Source organism: Trematomus bernacchii, unplaced genomic scaffold (assembly GCF_902827165.1).
Source record: "Trematomus bernacchii unplaced genomic scaffold, fTreBer1.1, whole genome shotgun sequence".
Classification (NCBI taxonomy): domain Eukaryota; kingdom Metazoa; phylum Chordata; class Actinopteri; order Perciformes; family Nototheniidae; genus Trematomus; species Trematomus bernacchii.
In genome coordinates, this window is record NW_022988146.1 from 313,999 (window position 1) to 335,284 (window position 21,286).

At 39.1% G+C, this 21,286-nt stretch overlaps 2 protein-coding genes across 5 annotated transcripts in view; both read left to right on the forward strand.

Moving 5' to 3' along the window:
• smpd3 (sphingomyelin phosphodiesterase 3) overlaps positions 1 to 11,165 on the forward strand; it is an 84,073-nt gene extending 72,908 nt beyond the window's left edge. For all 4 annotated transcript variants that reach the window (XM_034122173.1, XM_034122175.1, XM_034122176.1 and 1 more), the window contains 4 exons: positions 1,229 to 1,318; positions 3,895 to 3,958; positions 5,271 to 5,439; positions 7,893 to 11,165. In XM_034122173.1, the coding sequence (XP_033978064.1) occupies positions 1,229 to 1,318; positions 3,895 to 3,958; positions 5,271 to 5,439; positions 7,893 to 7,994 (425 nt within the window). In that variant the 3' untranslated portion in view covers positions 7,995 to 11,165. The remainder of the gene's footprint in view (positions 1 to 1,228; positions 1,319 to 3,894; positions 3,959 to 5,270; positions 5,440 to 7,892) is intronic.
• A 7,272-nt stretch (positions 11,166 to 18,437) lies between these two features.
• Positions 18,438 to 20,823, forward strand: LOC117475830 (monocyte chemotactic protein 1B-like). The gene is made up of 3 exons (XM_034122204.1): positions 18,438 to 18,684; positions 19,509 to 19,626; positions 20,123 to 20,823. The coding sequence occupies exons 1-3, from the start codon at positions 18,618 to 18,620 to the stop codon at positions 20,238 to 20,240; spliced, it is 303 nt and encodes a 100-aa protein (XP_033978095.1). The 5' UTR covers positions 18,438 to 18,617; the 3' UTR covers positions 20,241 to 20,823.
• The last annotated feature ends 463 nt before the right edge of the window (positions 20,824 to 21,286 follow it).

Consider the following 21,286-nt stretch of genomic DNA (forward strand, 5'->3'; position numbering starts at 1 on the left):
TAACATGTTACATGACTCATCACTAACATGTTACATAACTCATCACTAACATGTTATATGACTCATCACTAACATTTTACTCATGACTAACATGTTACATGACTCATCACTAACATGTTACATGACTCATCACTAACATGTTACATGACTCATCAGTTACATGTTAGGGTAAGATGATTGCTTTTCCCACAAATAGAGTGGAATCAATTTCTCTCTCAGGTACAAATCAATTTTACAGTTTGTAATTCTCATGCTGTAATTATCATAATTACATAATTATCATTCAGATCACTTTTAATTGAGTATTATTCATATTTCATAGTTAGTTTTTAACCCTTAAAACGTTCATATATAAACATTGGCAAACTACTTTTTAGTTATTCTCTCTGAAGACTGAATACATTGTGTAAGAATAATATTGAACGTATGGGAGAGTATTAATTAATTGAAATATTTAGAATTAACATATTTATTATCAAATCTAATACATAATATTCTAAATGTATTGATGCCAAATTGCCAAATTGTTTTGTCACAGCAGCAAGGTAAGAAGCATTGCAAATAATACACAAATATAATTTTTTTTATAGCAACTATCAGAATCAGAATTGTCCAAAAAAAAAACACTATTTAATAAAAGGCATGCACAAAATATAAAAAATAAATAATTCACAATTAAAATGTACAAAACACGTTCAGATAAAAAAAGTGTACCATGTGGTAGCAGCCAGATGACATTAGCAAAAGTAAAAGTATATGTTGCACAGAGTTATTTACAGATCTTTTTATGAAATAGTCTAACTAAGAAAGCAGCCAGTAATATTAATTTCATAACGAGGTACTTATTGCAATACAGTGGTGACATAGTGTGTGTGTGTGTGTGTGTGTGTGTGTGTGTGTGTGTGTGTGTGTGTGTGTGTGTGTGTGTGTGTGTGTGTGTGTGTGTGTGTGTGTGTGTGTGTGTGTGTGTGTGTGTGTGTGTGTGTGGTGTGTGTGTGTGTGTGTGTGTGTGTGTGTGTGTGTGTGTGTGTAGAGTATCTAAGAAATGCAAAATAGAAAATATACAGAGTAAGTTAGCAATGCTCCACATTATGTTTCCTGATCATTGAAACTCATACCACCCTGTTCTCAGGCAGTACTAACTGAGAAGGAAGAATCAGAGATGTGTTACTCTTGTGTTTAGACTGAAGTCTAAATTAATCTCTGCCTGTGCTCCTGTGTTTTCCAGAGGACAAGCTGGAGCAGCAGCATGCACTTTTTACTCAATACAAGGACCCCTGTCGCCTGGGGCCGGGGGAGGACAAACCATGGGCTCTGGGTAACCACACTCACTCACACACACACAAACACACACACACACACACACACACACACACACACACACACACACACACACACACACACACACACACACACACACACACACACACACACACACACACACACACACACACACACACACTTTAGATCTGGGACACCATCACATGTACTGTATTTCTAATCTATCCAATACATGTATGCATTCACAGATACAAAATACCTAAATACCCCAAACTAATCCTCAAAACAGGATTTCATGTTACACAATAAAAGGGAGGTGCTGCTACACACACACATCAGTGTGTTGATCCATACACACAGATTGATCTAAATCAGGTTGCAACTACTGTGGGAATATAAATGCTGCGTGCGGACACATGGCCTTAGTGACGTAAACACTGGAGGGTTTTGGTCTGGATGCAAAGTGTTATTTAGGCCAGCGGTATTTCTGGGACAGTGTGGGCAGGACAGAGTGAAAGGGCTCGTTTAGAGAAGGGCTTATTTATTTGGACAGGGACATTTTGCGCAGTGAGCCAGAGGAATATATCTGAGCCTCCCGTTTGGCTGCTATTAGACAAGAGAGGAAGAAAGAGGCAGGAGAAGAAGTGCGGATCAGTGAACCAATGAAATAAAGGGGAGAAAGCTTATCAGATTTCATAAAGCTTCAAAAAGGGACACAGAGAGCATGTTGTTCTGATGGCGTCCATAGATTTCATAAACTCTGAGAACTGCTGGAACCTTCTAATTCTGACCACCCAGCCAGCCAAATAAACAGGAAAATGATGCTGCATTCAAATCCCCTTGGAATGATGGCATGCATGCCTCCGACCACTCAATGGTTAAAAGTGGGGATACTGAAGTAAAACTCACACGTTTGAAGTTGTGAAAATTAAATGTTTCAGTAAAAATCTCTCATCGTTCCTCATCTTTTCCCTTCATAACTGTGTTTTCATGTCTGATTGCAGATTAAACATGTAAACCAAAAAACCAACTGCCTATCTGTGCAATCCCATGTTTTTTAGGAGTTGTGGTCAAAATTGACATAAAAAAACAATATTTATTTACTCCCCACACATATACTACAGCTTTTTGGTGAGGCCACAAGTTATAGAGTGGAGCAGTGATGACGTATTTTTCTGGGCGGCCAAGAAGTTAGCATCACAAGGGCTCCCTCGACCAAAAGCAATGGGTTTTTCCATTGGATTTCAGAAAAGGGCAGAAAATAACATATGTGGCAAACACATATGGCAATAACGGCAGAAGTAAGCTAACTTTAGGCTCTAAAGGAACCACAACACGTTCACATGACTTTACTTAAACACCGCTAAGCTAAGGGCGGCTAATGTTTGGCGTGATGACATACAGTGGTCTCATTTAGACAATTGTTAGCAACCGCTGTTTTTAAGACACATAGAAACTTCAGACATTTACTAGTGGAGTATTTACTGATGTATTTTATGTCGTAGAACAAAACGTGAAAATCTTCTCAGCTTATGTCAACCACGGGTCCTATTTCAGGCTTCTAGCTAAAAAGACAATCAGAAAAAACGTAACTTCAAGTCCAGGGAACAGGTAGTGGTAAATTGCTAACACAATTTTGGATTTTATGACTCATTCCTGCACTACTCTTTTAAGGCAGAGTACCTGTAGCTATGTTAGCCCCCTAAAGCTGAAAGTAGTACAGCAGTGTGTCGAGGCTGTGCATCATGAGAGCTCACTTGTGAATTGACTGCTGTAACTTCAGAGTGCTGTTCTCTTCATCGGGGCATTATAAACATATTATCCAGCCCACAGCCTCATATCCTCTCCGTCAAAAGGATCTCTGAGTGCTCCTCTCTCTGCTATATTTCTGGATGACAGGCGAGTGGACCATAAAGATGGAGCTCTAAGCTCTCAGAACAAAGTCTGCTGACGACGCCTTCTTTGCCACAATGAAAAGCACTAGTGGTACTTTTAGCTACAAAGGAAGAAGCTGGTCCTCATAGTGAGGGGGAGGATTGTAAAGCATACACTAGATCAATGTGAACGGCACAGAAACAAATAAAACCCAGCCAAAAAAACACTTCTATCTCCAGGGTGCAGGGCCGCCCCTCCCTACAGGCTGATCACACAGACTGCGTGGGGCCTCACCCCCCGGAGGGGGCCTCATCTTGCGGAGGGATCTTCATTTTGCGGAGGGAGGCGCAAATGCGGCGCACCTTTCGCCGCTGCGAGGCTCCACTAGCACCCCCCCCGCCCCCCCCCCCCCCCCCCCCACGTCGACGCTCGCGACACAGAGGGCCTCATCATATAACTTTGTGTAGGGCCACAAGTTGACCAGGGGCGGCCCAGGGTGCCTTCACTGGACTCAAGGAAGCTCAGAACTGACACTAGGGGGCTAAAACTGATACACAATCCACACCGTGTTTAAAAATAATAAGGGAAAGTATAAGAATGAATTGTATCCTCTCCACACGGCACCCTCTAGTGGGGGTATTTAATGAGGGGTTAAGAGGAGAGTGGACTTGTCAGTAAAAATAATCAGGAACATGTGTCTGTCTGCGCAGTGATGCATTTAACTGTCTCTCCCAACAGGTACTCTACTGGATCCCAGCGGCCTTTATGACGACGAGGTCAGCTCACCTGAAAGTTTACAAAAGTGAGTCACACACACACACACACACACACACACACACACACACACACACACACACACACACACACACACACACACACACACACACACACACACACACACACACACACACACACTTCTACAACCACTACATGCACAGACAGGTCTCTAACTTAACTAGATCGTAAGTCGTTATTCTAAAAATAAGTTAAAGTAGTCCCCCATTCATTCCCTAACCTATAACTTAACATCAACAATGATTCAACTTTCAAACACTTTTTGTCATATGCACAATAGCTACAGCGTAGTTTTGGCAATGACAATTAAAAGTCCCAGGCTCCTAAACAACACAATATACTTAACACAAAAAAAGACATAAAGCAGTGCAATAGAGTGACTATAGCTTAATTATTTCAGATGATTGTGTTATCTCTGACTGAAATGACTCATTTGTTGGTCAATAGTGTATCTGTTTAAGTGCAGGATATATGATGAGTTGTCTTCTGCCAGAATGGAAATTGTGCCTTACACTATTCTGTAAAAATGTTGGTGGACAGCACTAGAATGTAAGACCTTCCGTACCCTAACAGGAAAACAGGCAGTAGTACAGTCAGCAGCAGCTCTATGACTGGAAATAGAACTAAAGGCATCAGGAAAAATATACTATTAAACTTCATTAGAACTCTAATGCTGTGACTCAAATCACATACTTCTGCCTGCATGTGTCATTTTGAGCGTTTAAGTGTGTCCCAATGCGTAATATGGCAAAATGCACTATGAGTAGGCCTACCCGGATGGTGTTCTCATAGCAGTCCACACGTTTAGTGTGGAACACTGTACACACTGTACAAAGAAAAGTTATATGTGTGATTTTTTTTCTGTTGTAAAGAAGCCAGCGTTAATGTTATAGGGTTAATTGAGCCATCTGTAATGATTTGGTACTGCGAACAAGCATTGCTCGCTAGCTAGAGTCATGTCTGGAGAGGGCACAGCAGCTGTGTTGTTTGTTTGTAGCCTTTATTTAACCAGGTGAAAAATCCCATTGAGATCAACGATCTCTTTTTCAAGGGAGACCTGCGACCTGTGTACGGTTTGATGCAACACTACACAGTGGAAATTCAAGCACTGCATTCTTGTTCACAATGCACAACCTGGCAGTGTACTAAGGGAAGTATCAGAATTGAAATGCTAGTCCAAAACTGATCTCTGACCTAAACACTACAGTCCAAATTTGTGAAGTACACAACTCTGTAATATTTTTTGTGTTATTACATTTTACTACCAGCAACTCCTGCGTGTTATCTTACATTTGCTGATCCATCCCTTTGTGTCTCAGAGTGATGGAGAACGAGGAGGGGAGGAAGGAGTACCTGGTGTTTCCTCCCAGTAAGAGCCAGTGTCCGGCCAGCAGTCAGAAGGGGAGGAAGATCCCGCTGAAGGGCAACGGGCGGCGGATCGACTACATGCTGTACAGCGACGAGGGCCTGCAGCCGGACTGGAAACTGGTATGGTTTAGAGAGCATTATAGGAAAATAATGTGTGAACATCAAGCCTACCGTTATTAATTGTATCAAATTAACTCCTTAACATCCAGTTTTATTTCTTTCAAGTTACGATAACAAATATTGTATCCAGGGAAATTTGCTTATTTGCTTTCTTGCTAGCACCCTATTTATTTCATAAACAGATCTACTGTCAGGTGGTAGTGGATTAATAGATAGCATACAGATATGAGTAATCCATCTTCTCATCTAACTTTTGGAATGAAAAACTAAAAACTTATATCCCAGAGTATTCTGGTATGTGTCATCACATAAATCTGTGAATCAAAATTAATTTCACCATTGAATAAGGCTGCTAATAGGGGGGAAATTGTTTTGTTTCCATTTACAGAAACTAAGTGCACAAACTGTTGAATTGCCTATAATTTTCTTGTCAGCGGGGAGGTGATGTGCCTTATTCTGCCCTGATTCATTTCCTGGCAACAAGACACTTTTTTTTCCTGAGCCAAGGGAAATGATCTCATTCTGCAGGAGAACATTGGACTTGTTAAAGGGATAAAAAGATTTAAAGACATTACATTTAGAGAGGAGACACTAAAGAACATCCACAGGGTGGAGAGAAGAGGAATGAGGGCAGCACTGTCCTGACTGCCTGTCTGTGTGAGGGATTGGAGAGGATTGAAAAAACAAACCAATCATTTACAGAGAGCACATCTCCCTTCCTCTGTGACTCGCTCTCCTGATGCCCCCTGCTGCCCCAACGTAGTAACTGTGACATAATTTCACTTCACACTGACTGCTGCTGAGCAAATCAGCAAATATAATGTGCTGAAGGTTATCCTTCCTCATAACTACACCTCAAACCCTGTTTCTTTACACATGTTATTGCACCATTGTTGTTTCTGTGTACCCATTTTATGTCGGAGCACTCTTTGTAGTATTGCCACATGATTAAACTCATTCCATTGATGCTAATACAGATCTGAAAACATTCAATCAAAAAAGATAGTATCAACTGTCAATTATTATGGCAATATTTGTGATGATAGAAGAAGAAGCAGAACATACATTTAATTAAAGGCCCACAACTAGTATTCATAGAAATAGTAATAGTGATAGTAAAAGTAATAGTAATACAAATAGTGATAATGTATTAGTGGCCAGATTCTGTTGATCATGTAGTGTAGTAGTTGAACTAGCAACAAAAAAAGCACGAGAACCATTCTTCATTAAAACAGCAATATATAAACATTTAACATGTGTTTATTTTAAGATTCTAATATGTAGTTGTAACCGAATATAAGAACATTTTAAGTGTATACTATTCAGTTTTATTTATATATAATAATAATTTAACCTATTAAGAAATATGTAATTTTATGTTTTACTATATTGTAAATGATCTGGTATATGGCAGCCTCCACTGTAAGGTGCCTTACTGGAGGAGTTATTTATTGACAAAAACATTAGTAAAGACTTTTATCTGCTTACAACTACTTACTGTATACATGTATTCAATGTCTATATTCTATGAATTCTAAAAAGGGGGGAATTAAAGTAATGGGATGCCATATTTCTTAAATGATTAATGGATCAGCTTTATTATGTATAATGTGAAAGATGTTACTCTTACTTCAAAGCTGCAGTTCTCCCTAACTCTCCAAAATCTTCAGTTTGGAAGCTTTTTCATTGCACACTACCTGACCACATGGTTTAAAACAATTCTAGTGTTGATATATGTAAATACACTATGTGCTAACATCTTAGCTTTAATTTTACGTTTCTTTCCACTATTTAAGTAATGTACCACAATACTGATGTCAAAAAAGATGCCACTGGTCATTTTATCGGGTAAATTGAGCAGTCTATAATGATCTGGTATGATTATTGCTAGCTAGCTACTAGCAAGCTAACAGCAACAATTGTCATTCCAGTGAGGATACAACAGCTGGGTGCGGTTGGAAAAACCCTACCCAGGTTAAATTCAAACACTACGCAAGTGTTCACTGTGCACAACATGGCTATGTACTAAGGGGAGTTTCCAAAGACACATCACAAGTACATGACCTTGGACCTAAGCGCTACACTCATTTTATTTTATAAATGTTTACTGCCTGCAATGAAACTGTGTGTAGAAGCCACTGGTCATTTTATAGGGTAAATTGAACATTGGGTAAATTAAGCAGTCTATTTGGTACTGCTAATGAGCATTGTTAGCTAGCTAGCTAGCTAACACCAGCTGTCTTTTCAATGTAATTTGAGAAAATCAATATTCTAAAGGAAAAACCATGACTGTTCGCTTACGCCTTCACTATAACAACTTTACATGATGGTATGTGAGAAGTTTTCAGCTTGTTACGTTGTCTTCAATTGGCTACAAAATCCATTGAGCAACGTTTACATTTCCCCAGAATAAAGGAGATCTTGATGACAGTTCTTTTCTCTTCCTCCTGCAGGACATCGAGGAGTTCAGTTTCGTCACCCAGTTGGCCGGCCTCACTGACCACCTCTCTGTGGCCATGCGGTTGGCTGTTTCCACGGGGGAAGAGGAACCTTAGATTGACCGCCTGAGCTTTTTTTAAATACTGCCATGGAGGAGTGACAGATGACCAAGAGGAGAAGAGGAGATGAAGAGTTTACAGATACGGAGCTGCATGAGAGAGACAAAATGCAGTTTTGCCAGAGGATTGAGGGGAAAGCAAATGGACGGATGAATCAGTGCGAGAGCGCTCAGTGGATGAATGGATATAAAGGAGGTGGAGGAGATCAGCAGCAGAGGAGTGATTTCAAAGAGAAAGACTCTGGAGGGGAGAGATAAGCAGGGGAGTTCAGTTTGGAAAGCCAGAAAGATTTGTTATCTTCCTGGGTAAACCACCCACACACATACTACATTCAGTAGATAAAACACAAACACAATGTGACATTTTGACTGTTGAATATTCCACACTCTTCTCCTCCAACACTGAACTGAATCCATAGGGTTTTATTTAGCGTGAATTGTTTTATGTAGCCAATTTAAACCCACTTCTTTTATGGGATCTGTTTAGCCGTAGTTATGATTATGATTCTTTTTTTTATGATTCTTCCTTCAGGGACAGTTGGATATACTTTAGTGACTGTGTATAAAAGAAAAACACACATAATATAAGTGATAGGAGAGAAGCGTACAGCTATGACTGGCCTTTACACTGACCGTGTGTGTCCTTGTGTCGTGCTCCTTCCTGAATGGCTGTCGGTCATTCATCCTGCTACTCCCCCCTCAGTCCCAGGAACCTCAACAAGTGTCTTTTTTTCTAAAAAACAAAACTAGTCTTTCTAAAAGGGAGAAAAATAATAAGATACAATTTCTATTGTCGCTACACCACTTTTATAGGGAGTTTAAATGCCTGTTTAATACTATATGGTATGTTTCTAAAAAGAGGTATTGATGGATCCCTTTCAATGGTTTTAGCTTGTTTTTTAGCCATGACTGGTACAGATAGACCAGAATTATTGGTGTAATAACAGGAACTGAGGCTTTGCGGATGCATGATGGGAAACGGTATCAGTTTACAACATTAATATAGCGTCTTGATACACTTGCTTGCTTGAGTCTGGCTGCTTGATGAGTCAAGAAGCATTTTGCCCTGAAACACACACTTACTGTATACCAGTGTGACATACTGTATGTGCATGTGAGAATTCACTCTACCGATGAATACACATAAAGGGATTCACAGAAACATTCAAAGGCACACATTATGTACAGGGGGACTTCAGGTGATGTCAAATACCCTCTGGCAGCCATATTGAAACTTCTCAAATGACAACATTTGACTTGGATATCTTTGAGAGAATCGATATCGTTTAACTAGCTTTAGCTGTCAAACCAATGTAGCTATCTGGTTAGCAAGCAATCACTGTCTTGTAAGCACGTCTGATTTGATCATAGACCAACATACAGTATCCAGGCAGGTTGTCGAATGGAAGAGCATGATAACATTGTGACGCAACTGCAAAACATCTTCATACAGAAACATCCTGGAGACATTTTTGACAATATGCCAAGTTTAGGTACACAAAAAATGTAAACAGTCACAGAGATGAAGACAACCAAAAGGTAATAAATACATAAACATCATAGCAAGTACATTAATAGATTAAGTGTATTACTACAATGCCACATAACTTCAGGTGTGTTCAGACTGAATGCAAGGCTTTATGGTTCTAACTCATAAACTAACTACAAATATACTCAAAATAGGAGAAAGATTTGTAAAAAAACAAGGAATAACTGGGCTAGAAGTCATATCTTGTACTTGTGTTGCTAGCAAGTTACAGCTAGCGGTTGTCAGCTATGAACTAATAGCTTTTTGAGGCAAATAAACAAACTGCACACAGCATTCAACATTGCACAAATAGCACAAGGCTAAAAATGTGCTTCTCATTCAGTCTAAACACACCTTCAGAGTTCTTCTCCCTCACCAGTCCTTACGTTACTTTATCCCCACACTGCTTCAGTTGCTGGTCGGACAACAGTGCACTTATAGCATCATTATAACTCATAATAATGCTATTACAGCATCATCTATAAATGATCCTTTAACTCCCAATCTGTAACAGGCCATGGTGTCAAACAGGAGCTGGAACTTTGTAAAGAGCAGTGATCAGTCAGTAACCATTGAGACACATGTAGATATTAAACTGCAGAAATGTTTCTTTGGTGCTCCCTGTGAACAGCTGTATTGAGTGGTAGGCCACTACCATCACCTCAAACTTTAAAAAAAAAACAATGGAAGCTGAAATGTTAGCAGGACTCCAGAACTATAATATACTGTACTGGGAACATATGGATTATGGTTGTGCCCATGTAGTCATCAGTCAATTGGAGACAACTACCAAACTGTGCTGTATATTACTTTTAGGGATGTGTATGGGAAATGAAGAAGCCTGTTTGTCTCAATAAAAACATGCATTACAGAAAGAGTTTAGGTTTACAGACACTGTTTGATTTCCATGGTCTGCACGGAGAAAAATGTTTACAACCGTTACATGGCACCAGAGAGCCATGTAACAACACGGATGTTTGTGTATATTTGGACATCTCTCGTGTTATTTTTTTCAAAACAAATGTGCCAATTTGGTATTTCTCGGATAACACTGTGCTGAGTGGTAACACAGGATGAACACACAAGGTGTATAAAACTGCTTATTATGTGACCGTATTAGTTGTTCTGTCATTTTCACATGCAGTTGAGTCTACATGTCACCTGGCTGCTACGACACTCTTTGTATGAGTCATTATGAAAATAATGACTAATATACGTATCTGTGCTTTTTTCAATTTATGTTTTTTTTAAGGATGACTTCTCAGATATGGGTACAGAGGGATTACATTTCAGTTATTGGTAAGAAGTCATGTATATACTCTACAATCTATGGTGAGTAACAGAAAGTTGCCACCATTTCCCAGAGAATCTGCTTTTAGGGTAAACACGCTGTTATAAGCACAGTGGTAGCCAATGTAAATATGTATTCTGAACCTTTCCTTTTACATTTAATTACACAATCTTAATACTGCCAAAACATTCATAATCAAGCATGGAGAGATCTGAAGTGTCCACACGATGGCCTTTCGTGTTATAGTCACAAAATTAATCTATTGATTTGTGTTCACCAACACGATTTCCCCCATTTGTTTCGTGTCACACAGAACGATTTTAAAAGCAATGTAAATAATAACAAATTAGAAGGAAAAAAAGATTTTTTTAAATACAGATTTCAGTATTCTGACACAAAACGATTTTAGAAGCAATGTATTTCTATTGGTAGTATGTTTCGTGCCTGCACCAAATAATAACAAATTAGAAGGAAATGTCAGTATTCTGAGGCTCTGAGCCCCATTTCTTTTCCTCACGGACGGCAAAAAAAGTCAGACATTATACAATTTAAAATAAAAACAATAATCGTGGCTTGATATTGAGTAAGAAAATGTTTTTATGAACCACACAGCTTCTGGTCTTCCAAGACCCGACCGGACAAAAAGACGTGGTGCAGACACAAAACATAGTACCAGAAATACATTGCTTTTAAAATCGTTCTGTGTGACACAAAAAAAATGGGAAGATCGTGTTGGTGAACACAAATCAATAGATTCAATTAATTTCGTGACTATTACACGAAATGCTGTGAGACTGGGTTGAATCGTTGGGGTATTATATTCAATAGTTTGGAGTCTATTGTCTTTTTCAATTTTTTCTGTTTTAGTATTTTTACATATTTTTTTATACCAGCTGAAGAAAGTGGTGGGCAACAAAGCTGATTAAAGGTGAAAGTGTAATGGCGGAGGATTGGCTTGTGTCGGTGTTGTGTGTTCATTCTGAGCTCTAACCTAATAGAGTAAGGTTAAATGATGGGAGGCCCTGACACCTCAGTAACGTAGGGACTTGTTCAAGTTTTGGGAGAAAATATGAACTCCCAAGGTTGAAGGCAATCTTCCTAATGATAACTATGATGAAAATGTGTTAGCTAGGTGTAGTAAAGTAACAAAACCCAAGTGAGATTCCTCCATTCAAGCTGCAGTGGCGGATCCAAGAAAATAGTTGTTTCTTAAATGCTAAATGCTCCGCTAGCGAATGTTCAATTTCTGTTTGTTTACTAGCTAATACTCACTAGCTAATGTCGGTACCACTTTACAATAAGACTACCCTTATTAAGGGTTTATGAATATTTTGTAATTCATTTATTAATTAGGTTGTGAACACTTTATAAATCATTAATAAGCTTTTATAAGACATGAGATAAACAGGGCAACTGTGACCGGTTGCTTGCCAAATAGTGAGCCCACATTTATCTGTACTGCTAAGCCTTATATTGATGTATGTATTGATGTATGAAAACTATGTTAGAACTGGTTTATAAATGGTTCTTAATGATTAATAAAGTGTTTACAACCTAATTCATAACCTAATTATAAACCCTTTATGAATCCTTTATAAGGGTGGTCTTATTGTAGCTACTGTTCACCAGCTAATGTTTACCAACTAATGTCCACTAACTAATGTGTACTAGCTCATGTTCACTAGCTAATGTCTACTAGCTAATGTCTACTAGCTAAGTTCACTAGCTAATGTTAACTAGCTAATGTTCACTAGCTAATGTTAACTAGTTCATGTTTACCAGCTAATGTTCACTAGTTCATGTTTACCAGCTAATGTTCACTAGTTAATGTTTACCAGCTAATGTTCATTAGCTAATGTTTGTTGTTGGAAACGTCATTTCACGTCTGTACACACAAACTGAAAGATTGACATTAAAGTTGACTTTGACTTTGACCAGCTAATCTTCACTAGCTGTCTCCTGTCTGGTGCTGTATATGTAGTGGGTTAATCTGATGTTATTTCACTGAAATCAGTTGTATGTGATGCTGAGCTACATTGATGAGAGCTAGACAGAACCAAATCAGTACATTTTGAGTTAAAGAAATGTGCTGGGAGATGCTAAAACGCACCGAGGGTAATCAGTCGTGCAACCTCTTTTACATTACAAATAGTCAATTTCCCCAATTAAATATTAAGGGATATGTCATTGTGCAGTTTATTACAAATTATTAATTGAGTAAAATGACCACTATAAAAGTAATATGTGGCATCCATGATAAAGATGGTGGAATTCTCTAAAGGCTAAGGGAATGCTTAATGTCTTATCTCTTTGAGCAGAACTGGAACATTTAAAAGGAAAATTAAAGGTGAAAAGGCAGGAACATTACAAACAACGTCAGACGCACATCAATAACAACCACCATAGCATAATGAGGCATGGCCTCGTTTCGTTCTCACCGTTTAAGTAAATCATGTCTTTTGCTACTTTACCCTCGCCTAATGTCATACAAAGATTGCCAGTTACAAATACTTCAAACGTGATTGTTGAGTGAAATGTGTTAGTTCTATTATAAAGCCATTATGTAGACTATGGTGATAGTATATTATGGATCAGGGCTTTTCCACAGAGGTATAGTGTTTCATTGTTATTTGGGGAGCAGAAATCACCTCTGCCTCATGATACTGTTGCTAGAGACAATCAAGCAACCAGAGTGAAGCAGTCCTAGCATTTAAATGATTTCTTAGCCTCAACAGGCGCCACACAGACCCAAACACAGCTCACAGCAGGTTAACCTGAAGGAGCTGTGGCTATGGATATTAAACATAAGTACTAACATGTATTGTGATGCATCACTTTGCTATACTTTTTCTGGTTTAGATTTTCTATGATTTGTTTCTATTCATGTTTTTTTTTTATTGATCTTTTTCTACTTGATTTATTTTTTTGTTCAATACGGTCATTTCTGTAATGATTATGAAATCGATGCTTTTCTCTTTCTTAGCTTCTTCAACAAACTGCTTGTTTTCTTCTGCTTTTTTAAAACAAATACGTTTCTCTCTTTATATGTGTCTTTGTGTCGTTTTCTTTTTAGCTCTGTGCATTCTCGGTTCATTTTCATTTCATACTTTAGACAACTATTTATTTCAACAACTAAAAGTGATTGTTATATTTGTACCACTGACTTGTGGTTAGTTGAAGCACTGGTTGACCATAGTTTTACTGAGGTATAAATATCATGTATCATGCACATCACGTATGAAATATCACTGGGTCTAAGGCATTCATATGAGGCCGCTATTTAAAACAACATTAAGGTCAACCAAAAAAGGAACCCTTTGTTTTTCTCTTTTAAAGGACTACATATGAAGAAGTGAAAGAAGATGTTTAGAGGTCCTTCTGCTTTTTATGAACAGAGGGAAAGGTCTAGCATTAGAGATTTACATAGGGTGCTTTGTGAAGCGTAAAAACTCCCCTTACACCGAAACTAAAGTCCTTGCAGATATGTATGACTAACACAAGATCATAACACAGAAATATTTCAGGGGGCTTTGTTTTATTTCCAAATAACTCCCAGTAGAATTGATGACAAGTTAATTGTACAGTGATTATAATAGAGAAAAACCCAGCAAGTATTATGTAACTCAGCAGACCTACCAAGCGTTATACCTTTTGTTTGGTTTTATTGTTTGGGTTCAGCCTTGCCGCTCCCATTAACATGTTTCAGCAGCAGCATGCAGTTGTTTCTAGTGAAAAAGCTCACTGTACTCTACCTGCCCAGCACCAAACAGTCAAGCCCAGCGGAGCTAACATCTAACTGCTAGACAACAGAGCCAGACATTTACAATCAAGCTTTCCAGAAACACAACCTTAAGTGAACGCTTTGTGTTGCTTTGTGTTTGCTGGATGTGTAAATAGTCCACGTCAGAGAAAAAAACAACTTCATACAGTAATAGTATTGAAAATATTATGTCTTCAGCTTGTTTCACTGTCCCAAGTGTACAGAATGAAATCAATTGAAGTTGCACTGATTACCTTCTGTTTGAAGAATAGATCAAAAGACTACTTTTAAATTGAAAGTGATCGCTTTTTTGCTTTAGGTATTCATCCAGACATCCATCTTTTACCGCTTACTGTGTCTGGGTGCGGAGATAGTAGTTCCAGCAGAGGGCCCCAAACTTCCATTTCCCCTGGCCACATCAACCAGCTTTGACTGGGGGATTCCAAGCCCCCCCCAGGCCAGCATGGAACTATAATCCCTTCCCCCTGGTCCTGGGTCTGGCCCTCGGTCTCCTCTCAGCTGGACGTGCCTGGAACACCTCCCTAAGGAGGCGCCCAGGTACATCCTGACCAGGTGCCCGAACCACATCACCTGGCTACTTGCGACTCAAAGGTCAAAGGAAAATCGGTTCTGCTCCGAATCCCTCCCGGATGATTGAACTTCTCACTTTATCCCTAAGGGAGATGACACTCTGAAGAAAACCCTTTTCGGCTACTTGTATCCGCAATCTTTTTCTTTCGGTTATGGCGCATCTTTCATGACCACAGGTGAGAGACACGAGGTGGCTTTTTAGGTTCTACCAGTAAATGTACTTAGTTGGGTGGGTAGAAGGGGGTATCATGCACCCCCCTGAAATATACTTCTAATCAGCTTTTCTAGATTGGAAAAATTGTGTAGAAAAACGATTAGCTATGTTAAAAAGTTGGCAAATTGTCCCACGTATATATTTTTCCCAAATTAGTGTTTATTTACCCTAAAAATCGAGTTTCACTCTTTTTACACCTTTCACTATATCTCAGCCATTATTGCAGATAACTGAACAAATAAGGTATCCAGATCCATGTTTTGAGGGTCAAGGAACACAATGAAACTATTCTTAAAGTGATCACATGTGTCTGTGGCAAGCTATTATGCTAATTAGTGCCGCCATTACAAGAAAATTGCATTTTAGTCTTGTACCAAGAAGGGTGTATTTTGTACCGACACAGAAATATACTTATAATCAGTGTTTCCTAAATGGAAAAAGTATGTAGAAAACAGCGACGTGAAGTCAGGGGAGGCAGGGGAGGCAGAGCCTCACCTGTCATACTCCAATGTAACGGAAAAACAACTAAAGAAAAACTAAATAGTAATAATAATAAAATGTCTCCACTGATCTGTGTTGTAAGTGTGATTTATGTTTGATTCCAATCCCTTTTTACAGTCAAAATCAGCAAATTTGCCGAGCTCCGCTACGGGAGCGATGAGAAGTGAGGCAGGGACGAGCTCTGCCTCTCGTAAGCCCACAGTAACTTGCTGGAGCACGGGCACTAATTTAGCGCGGGCACTTATTTTGTGAGCGCGCTCAAGCCAGTTACTGTGGGGTAAGGTGAGGCACAGATGAGATCTGCCTCACCTCAGAATGCGTCACCCCACAGAAACTGGCTGGAGCGCGGGCACTAATTCAGCGCGGGCACTTATTTTGTGAGCGCGCTCAAGCCAGTTACTGTGGGGTAAGGTGAGGCACAGATGAGATCTGCCTCACCTCAGAATGCGTCACCCCACAGAAACTGTCTGGAAAGCAGGCCCTAAGCGCATGCCTGTTACCATCTCACTGTAGGTCACCAATGTAATGTTTGTAGATCCCTTTATTACATTTATCCTCGCCATCCATAGTCTCTAAATAACTTATTTCACGTATATATGATATTTAGGCCCGCTGGTCTCATCGTACAACGGCAATGAGAAAGCACCAGGGGAGGCAGCCATAACCTCTGTCGCACTGAAGGGGGCGCACGTGAGCCCACAGGTTCTTGTTGCTACTGTTATTCTACGCAGAGACGGTAGACGCAAACAACAAACTAGACTTTTGAAACTACAGGAAGATAAGGAGGACTTTTACAAAAAAGTAACAGAGATTGTTGTCCAGAAGGATAGCATGGACTTCATTTTCAAGTCAAGGTAAGACCACATTTGTAATGAAAATGGGATCTTACTAAGAAAGAACAATCCAATATTTAGATTTGGGGTATCCTTTTGTTGAACGGTCTGTTTAAAATTAATCGAAGCATCAGACTAAAAAAGCTTTTGAAAATAACCAAATATTTCGATTAAGGTCAAAATATAATATTTGTAAATCTGACTCAGTGAGTCAGTGCCTCACCAGCCATGAACCTCACCGCACGTCACTGGTAGAAAATGATGAGCTATGTTAAAATGTTGTCTGGATGTCCCACATGTATTTGTTATGTAAATTAGTGCCACCATTACCAAAAACGGAATTTTCACACTTTTCACTATATCTCAGCCAATATTGCAGATAAATGAAAAGATCATGTGTCTTGACCCATGTTTTGATGGTCAAAGATCACAATAAAACTATATATCCCTAATGGGAGTTTGTGAGTGTGCTCACACACCGACTCACAGGAAAAGAATCCCGCCGTCTCAGGGAAAAGAAATCGGCGGAGCTGCAGCTGAGAAAAGATTGAGTGTGTGTGTGTGAGGAAGTCCGCGGATTGGTCCATTTGGGTATGGGCACGTCACTGTACCCAGGAAGAAAACAATGGAAAAAGAGAAATCTCCAACGAGGCGTTCTGGGGCAGCATAGACAGGTATTTTCTGTGTTAGAGTTTTACTCGCTACAGGGTGTACTTTGAGGGTTTGTGACTTTGCAGACCGTTTACATGCAGAAAAACCTTCATAACACACAAGGGGACGGGTAATAACCGGAAAAGCATGACATGGGACCTTTAAATGCAATTTTCTTGTAATGGTGGCACTAATTAGCATAATAGCATGCCACAGACACATGTGATCACTTTAAGAATAGTTGTATTGTGTTCCTTGACCCTCAAAACATGGATCTGGATACCTTATTTGTTCAGTTATCTGCAATAATGGCTGAGATATAGTGTAGATATAGTATAGGTGTAAAAAGAGTGAAACTCGATTTTTAGGGTAAATAAACATTAATTTGGGGAAAAAATATACGTGGGACAATTTGCCAACTTTTTAACATAGCTAATCGTTTTCTACACAATTTTTCCAATCTAGAAAAGCTGATTCGAAGTATATTTCAGGGGGGTGCATGATACCCCCTTCTACCCACTAGACTAACTATTATTATTCAGTCTTCCCACCCTTTCCATCTTTTCCGGATGCAACAAAAAGCTCTGATAAACTCAAACAAAGTGATCATCAAGCTCATAAACATAGAGCCTTTAATTGCTCAACATATTCCCTCAGGAGTTGGTGTAACATGAAGAACAGCTAAAAGGTGATTTAATATTGCACTTTAACATCTGAAAAGAAACTCAACTCTAAATACATTGAGAGCTGGCTTTGATGACAATGTTGTATTTACAGCTTTATTCACTGCACACAATCTAAAGCCACTTGTTGATCATGTTCAAGGACACTTATCCATCCATCTCAACATGTCATTTATTTTAGTGCCTTTCCAGTCCTAAACTATAACAACAATAATGTTGGCCACATTAGTTTGGTCGGTGTGATGCACAGGGAAACCACGCTGAAGAGGAAAGTACTTCTTCATTGGAAAACAGGTTTCGTCAGAGAATGGTATTGATTAAGGGAAGTTCAATGGACTAAATATAAACACATATGCAAGAAGCGCCTGGAAACCCCCCCCCCCCCCCCCCCTCGGTTTGATAAGAGATACTGACACATGACGGTGAAATCCCATGAAGCTGGGGTCTTCCCCCCAGGCTTCTCCTCCACTATAAATGTTGGCGCAGATGGAGAGTGATCACACAGCAGAGAGAACAGGCTCAACTAAGACTTTCACACACTAATACCTAGAGAACACACACTGTTCAGGATGGCTGCTCCTCGTCTCGCTCTGTGTGTGTGTGTGCTGATGCTGGCTGTCTTCACTCTGACTGAAGGTAAGGGAGGCTTCCACATAACACATTCCACCAGTGAAGGAAAATAATCTTATTTTAAATGTTTATGATTTTGGTTTGATAGCAATATATATAAGTCATTCAGTCTGATCAGTTAAAGTTGTTTTTGTTCATTTCTAACATATTTTCTTTTATTATTTTTACAATAAGGCACATTAAGTGAGGCATTCCTCTTACAAAATAAATAATTAAATTGCACAGCTCTCCCACTTTAAATGACCATAATCTGCACATATTTTATTTGCCAAAGAAATGTGTCATTTACTGTGTACTTTACTTGTATTTACTTTTTGGTATATTTGTTGTATATTTATACCTTTTTTAAACATTTCATTATTTTAATTTTAAATAATTGTCTTGTAGTTCTGTATTTGCTCTTTTGTGTCCAACTGAATTCCTTTAACTGTGTAAATGTATGCAGAGTTATACACCAAAGAATATTATGTGTAAACCTACTACTACGACCTTTTAGGTCATATTTCTTGTCGCTGATTTCTGAGTGGCCTGAAAATATTTATTATCCAATGTCAAAGATTGAGAAACTGAGATTTAAAGGTTCCAGCATCAAAAACACTAAGGACTTGTTGAAGCTAAACCTACATTTATTAAAATGTGTATTTCCATTATAACAGTTCACTTTATTAAATGGAAAGCCAGAGTAACACAAGAGTTTCCCCATTTGACAATGGAACAACTGAGCAATGTCACAACCTGTTAAACAAAAAGCAGTATCAGATTGAGCTTTAGGAAGGAAATAAAAGCCAACATACAAAAGGAACTGAATCTGACTGTGTGTTTGTGTGTAGGTTTGCGTGGTGCTGGCCCGAGGAGATGCTGCTTTAAGTTCAATGAGAGAGAGGTTCCCAGAGGCCGAGTGATCGGCTACGTCAGGACCAGCCAGCGCTGCCCCAACCCTGCCGTCCTGTAAGTACAATACTACACCACAATACTGCACCAACACAGCACCTCAGGAAACTTTCTCAGTTCAGGATAAAGTCAGTCCAGTTTTAGTCTAGATACTTACTTTACCATTAACCTAAATGAAGCTTGGGTTAATAAATACTTTATTTATGCAGCCAAACGTTGTTATATTTTAATTTCTTAATATTTGTTGGTATTTGTTTTAGACACAGAATTTGTTTTAGTAACTTAGTTTCAATTTATTTAATTTCACTGCTGAAAATAAAACCATTCCTGTTATTTTAGCCCCAGATTACAGCACAGTATTGGCTGCAACACTATCACAGATTGCATTATCATAGATGTATTCCTTTGGAGGGGGGCCACGGGGGGGTCCAAGCACAGTGTTACAGGGGTGCTGGACCCTGTTGGCCCCACTAGAACCGCCCAGTCACCTCAGTACTCTGCCTGAATACACCTCCTCAGCATGGAGTCACTGAGGGTCTCTGTGTGTGTGCAGGTTAAGGACAGTGGCAGGTCCACGTCAGCTGTGTGTCCGTCCTTCAGCCCCCTGGGTGAAGAATCTCATCAGCTACCTGGACACCAAAGCCATCCCAGGAGAGACAACCAACCTGTAACCGTGGCGACATCACATCCACTATCAAAGCCTGTGATCTGATGCTGCATCTCAAACTATACCTGTCAAAGCTGCATCTACTACAGATGTGTTACCATATGTAAGGTCTGCAGTACCTCTTGTTAGGTACTAAATATTGTTATTTTTGTAACATGGACCATTTGCTGGAATGAGACAAATGTACACTCCATTTTGTATATTTCTGATTTTTAATTGAATGTATGTGGAACTATTTGTATATTTTTGCTTGATACAACACCCACATAACCGTCAACACTGTGAACTACTGATGCATTGTTATTGGAACTGACTTACCAAAACGTTCTTCACTGTAAAAATGCAATGTCCCGCACTGCTTATCAGTAAGGTATAAGCTACAGTATGTGTAATGCCACTGTTTCTGCAAGGAACCATTGTGACCTTTTCTTCTTGTTTTTGATATATAGTAAAGTGATGATGTTTTGTTCCTATTTATAGTCATATTTTGAATACCTCTACAGATAAGTATGGAATTTGGTTACAAATTATTTATTTCTGTATTCTACTGATTTGATTATATTGAATTAAAGCATGATAACATGTAATGGTTTGTCTTGGTTATTTTCTTTCTGCTTACCATGGATTAAGTTTCAACGTACACTTACACATTAAAACTCTCTGAACTGCCTTTTTCTAAACTAGAGTTTGGAACCAAACACGCTTCAGAGAAGTTCCTTTTCAAGGCCAAGGTGTTTTCATTAACTGTTGAGCATTTCTCTCACAGAACTGTGGAGTCAGCTGCAAATATGGTTTGACCCCAAACAAATGTGACCTGCTCCATCGAAATCAGTCGCATTGACCCGAAGACACATTTTGAGTTGTATACACTGTTGGAAAGAGGAGATTCCTAGCTTTCTAATGATATCAGGATTGTTGTTGTACTCCAAATATTAAGCGAAATATGTCACATTATATAATGACTGTCACCGAGTCATCATTTTGAGAAAAAGGCCTTCAAAGTTTCCTCTTCTCTGGAATCCATCGATCTGATTGATTATTAGAGGAGCA

Bases quoted from the DNA above. Each gene is read 5' to 3' on its own strand.
- LOC117475830 (XM_034122204.1), top strand. From the start codon at position 18,618: ATGGCTGCTCCTCGTCTCGCTCTGTGTGTGTGTGTGCTGATGCTGGCT. The intron at 18,685-19,508 runs GTAAGGGAGGCT...GTTTGTGTGTAG, and splicing joins TGTCTTCACTCTGACTGAAG to GTTTGCGTGGTGCTGGCCCG. The intron at 19,627-20,122 runs GTAAGTACAATA...GTGTGTGTGCAG, and splicing joins TGCCCCAACCCTGCCGTCCT to GTTAAGGACAGTGGCAGGTC.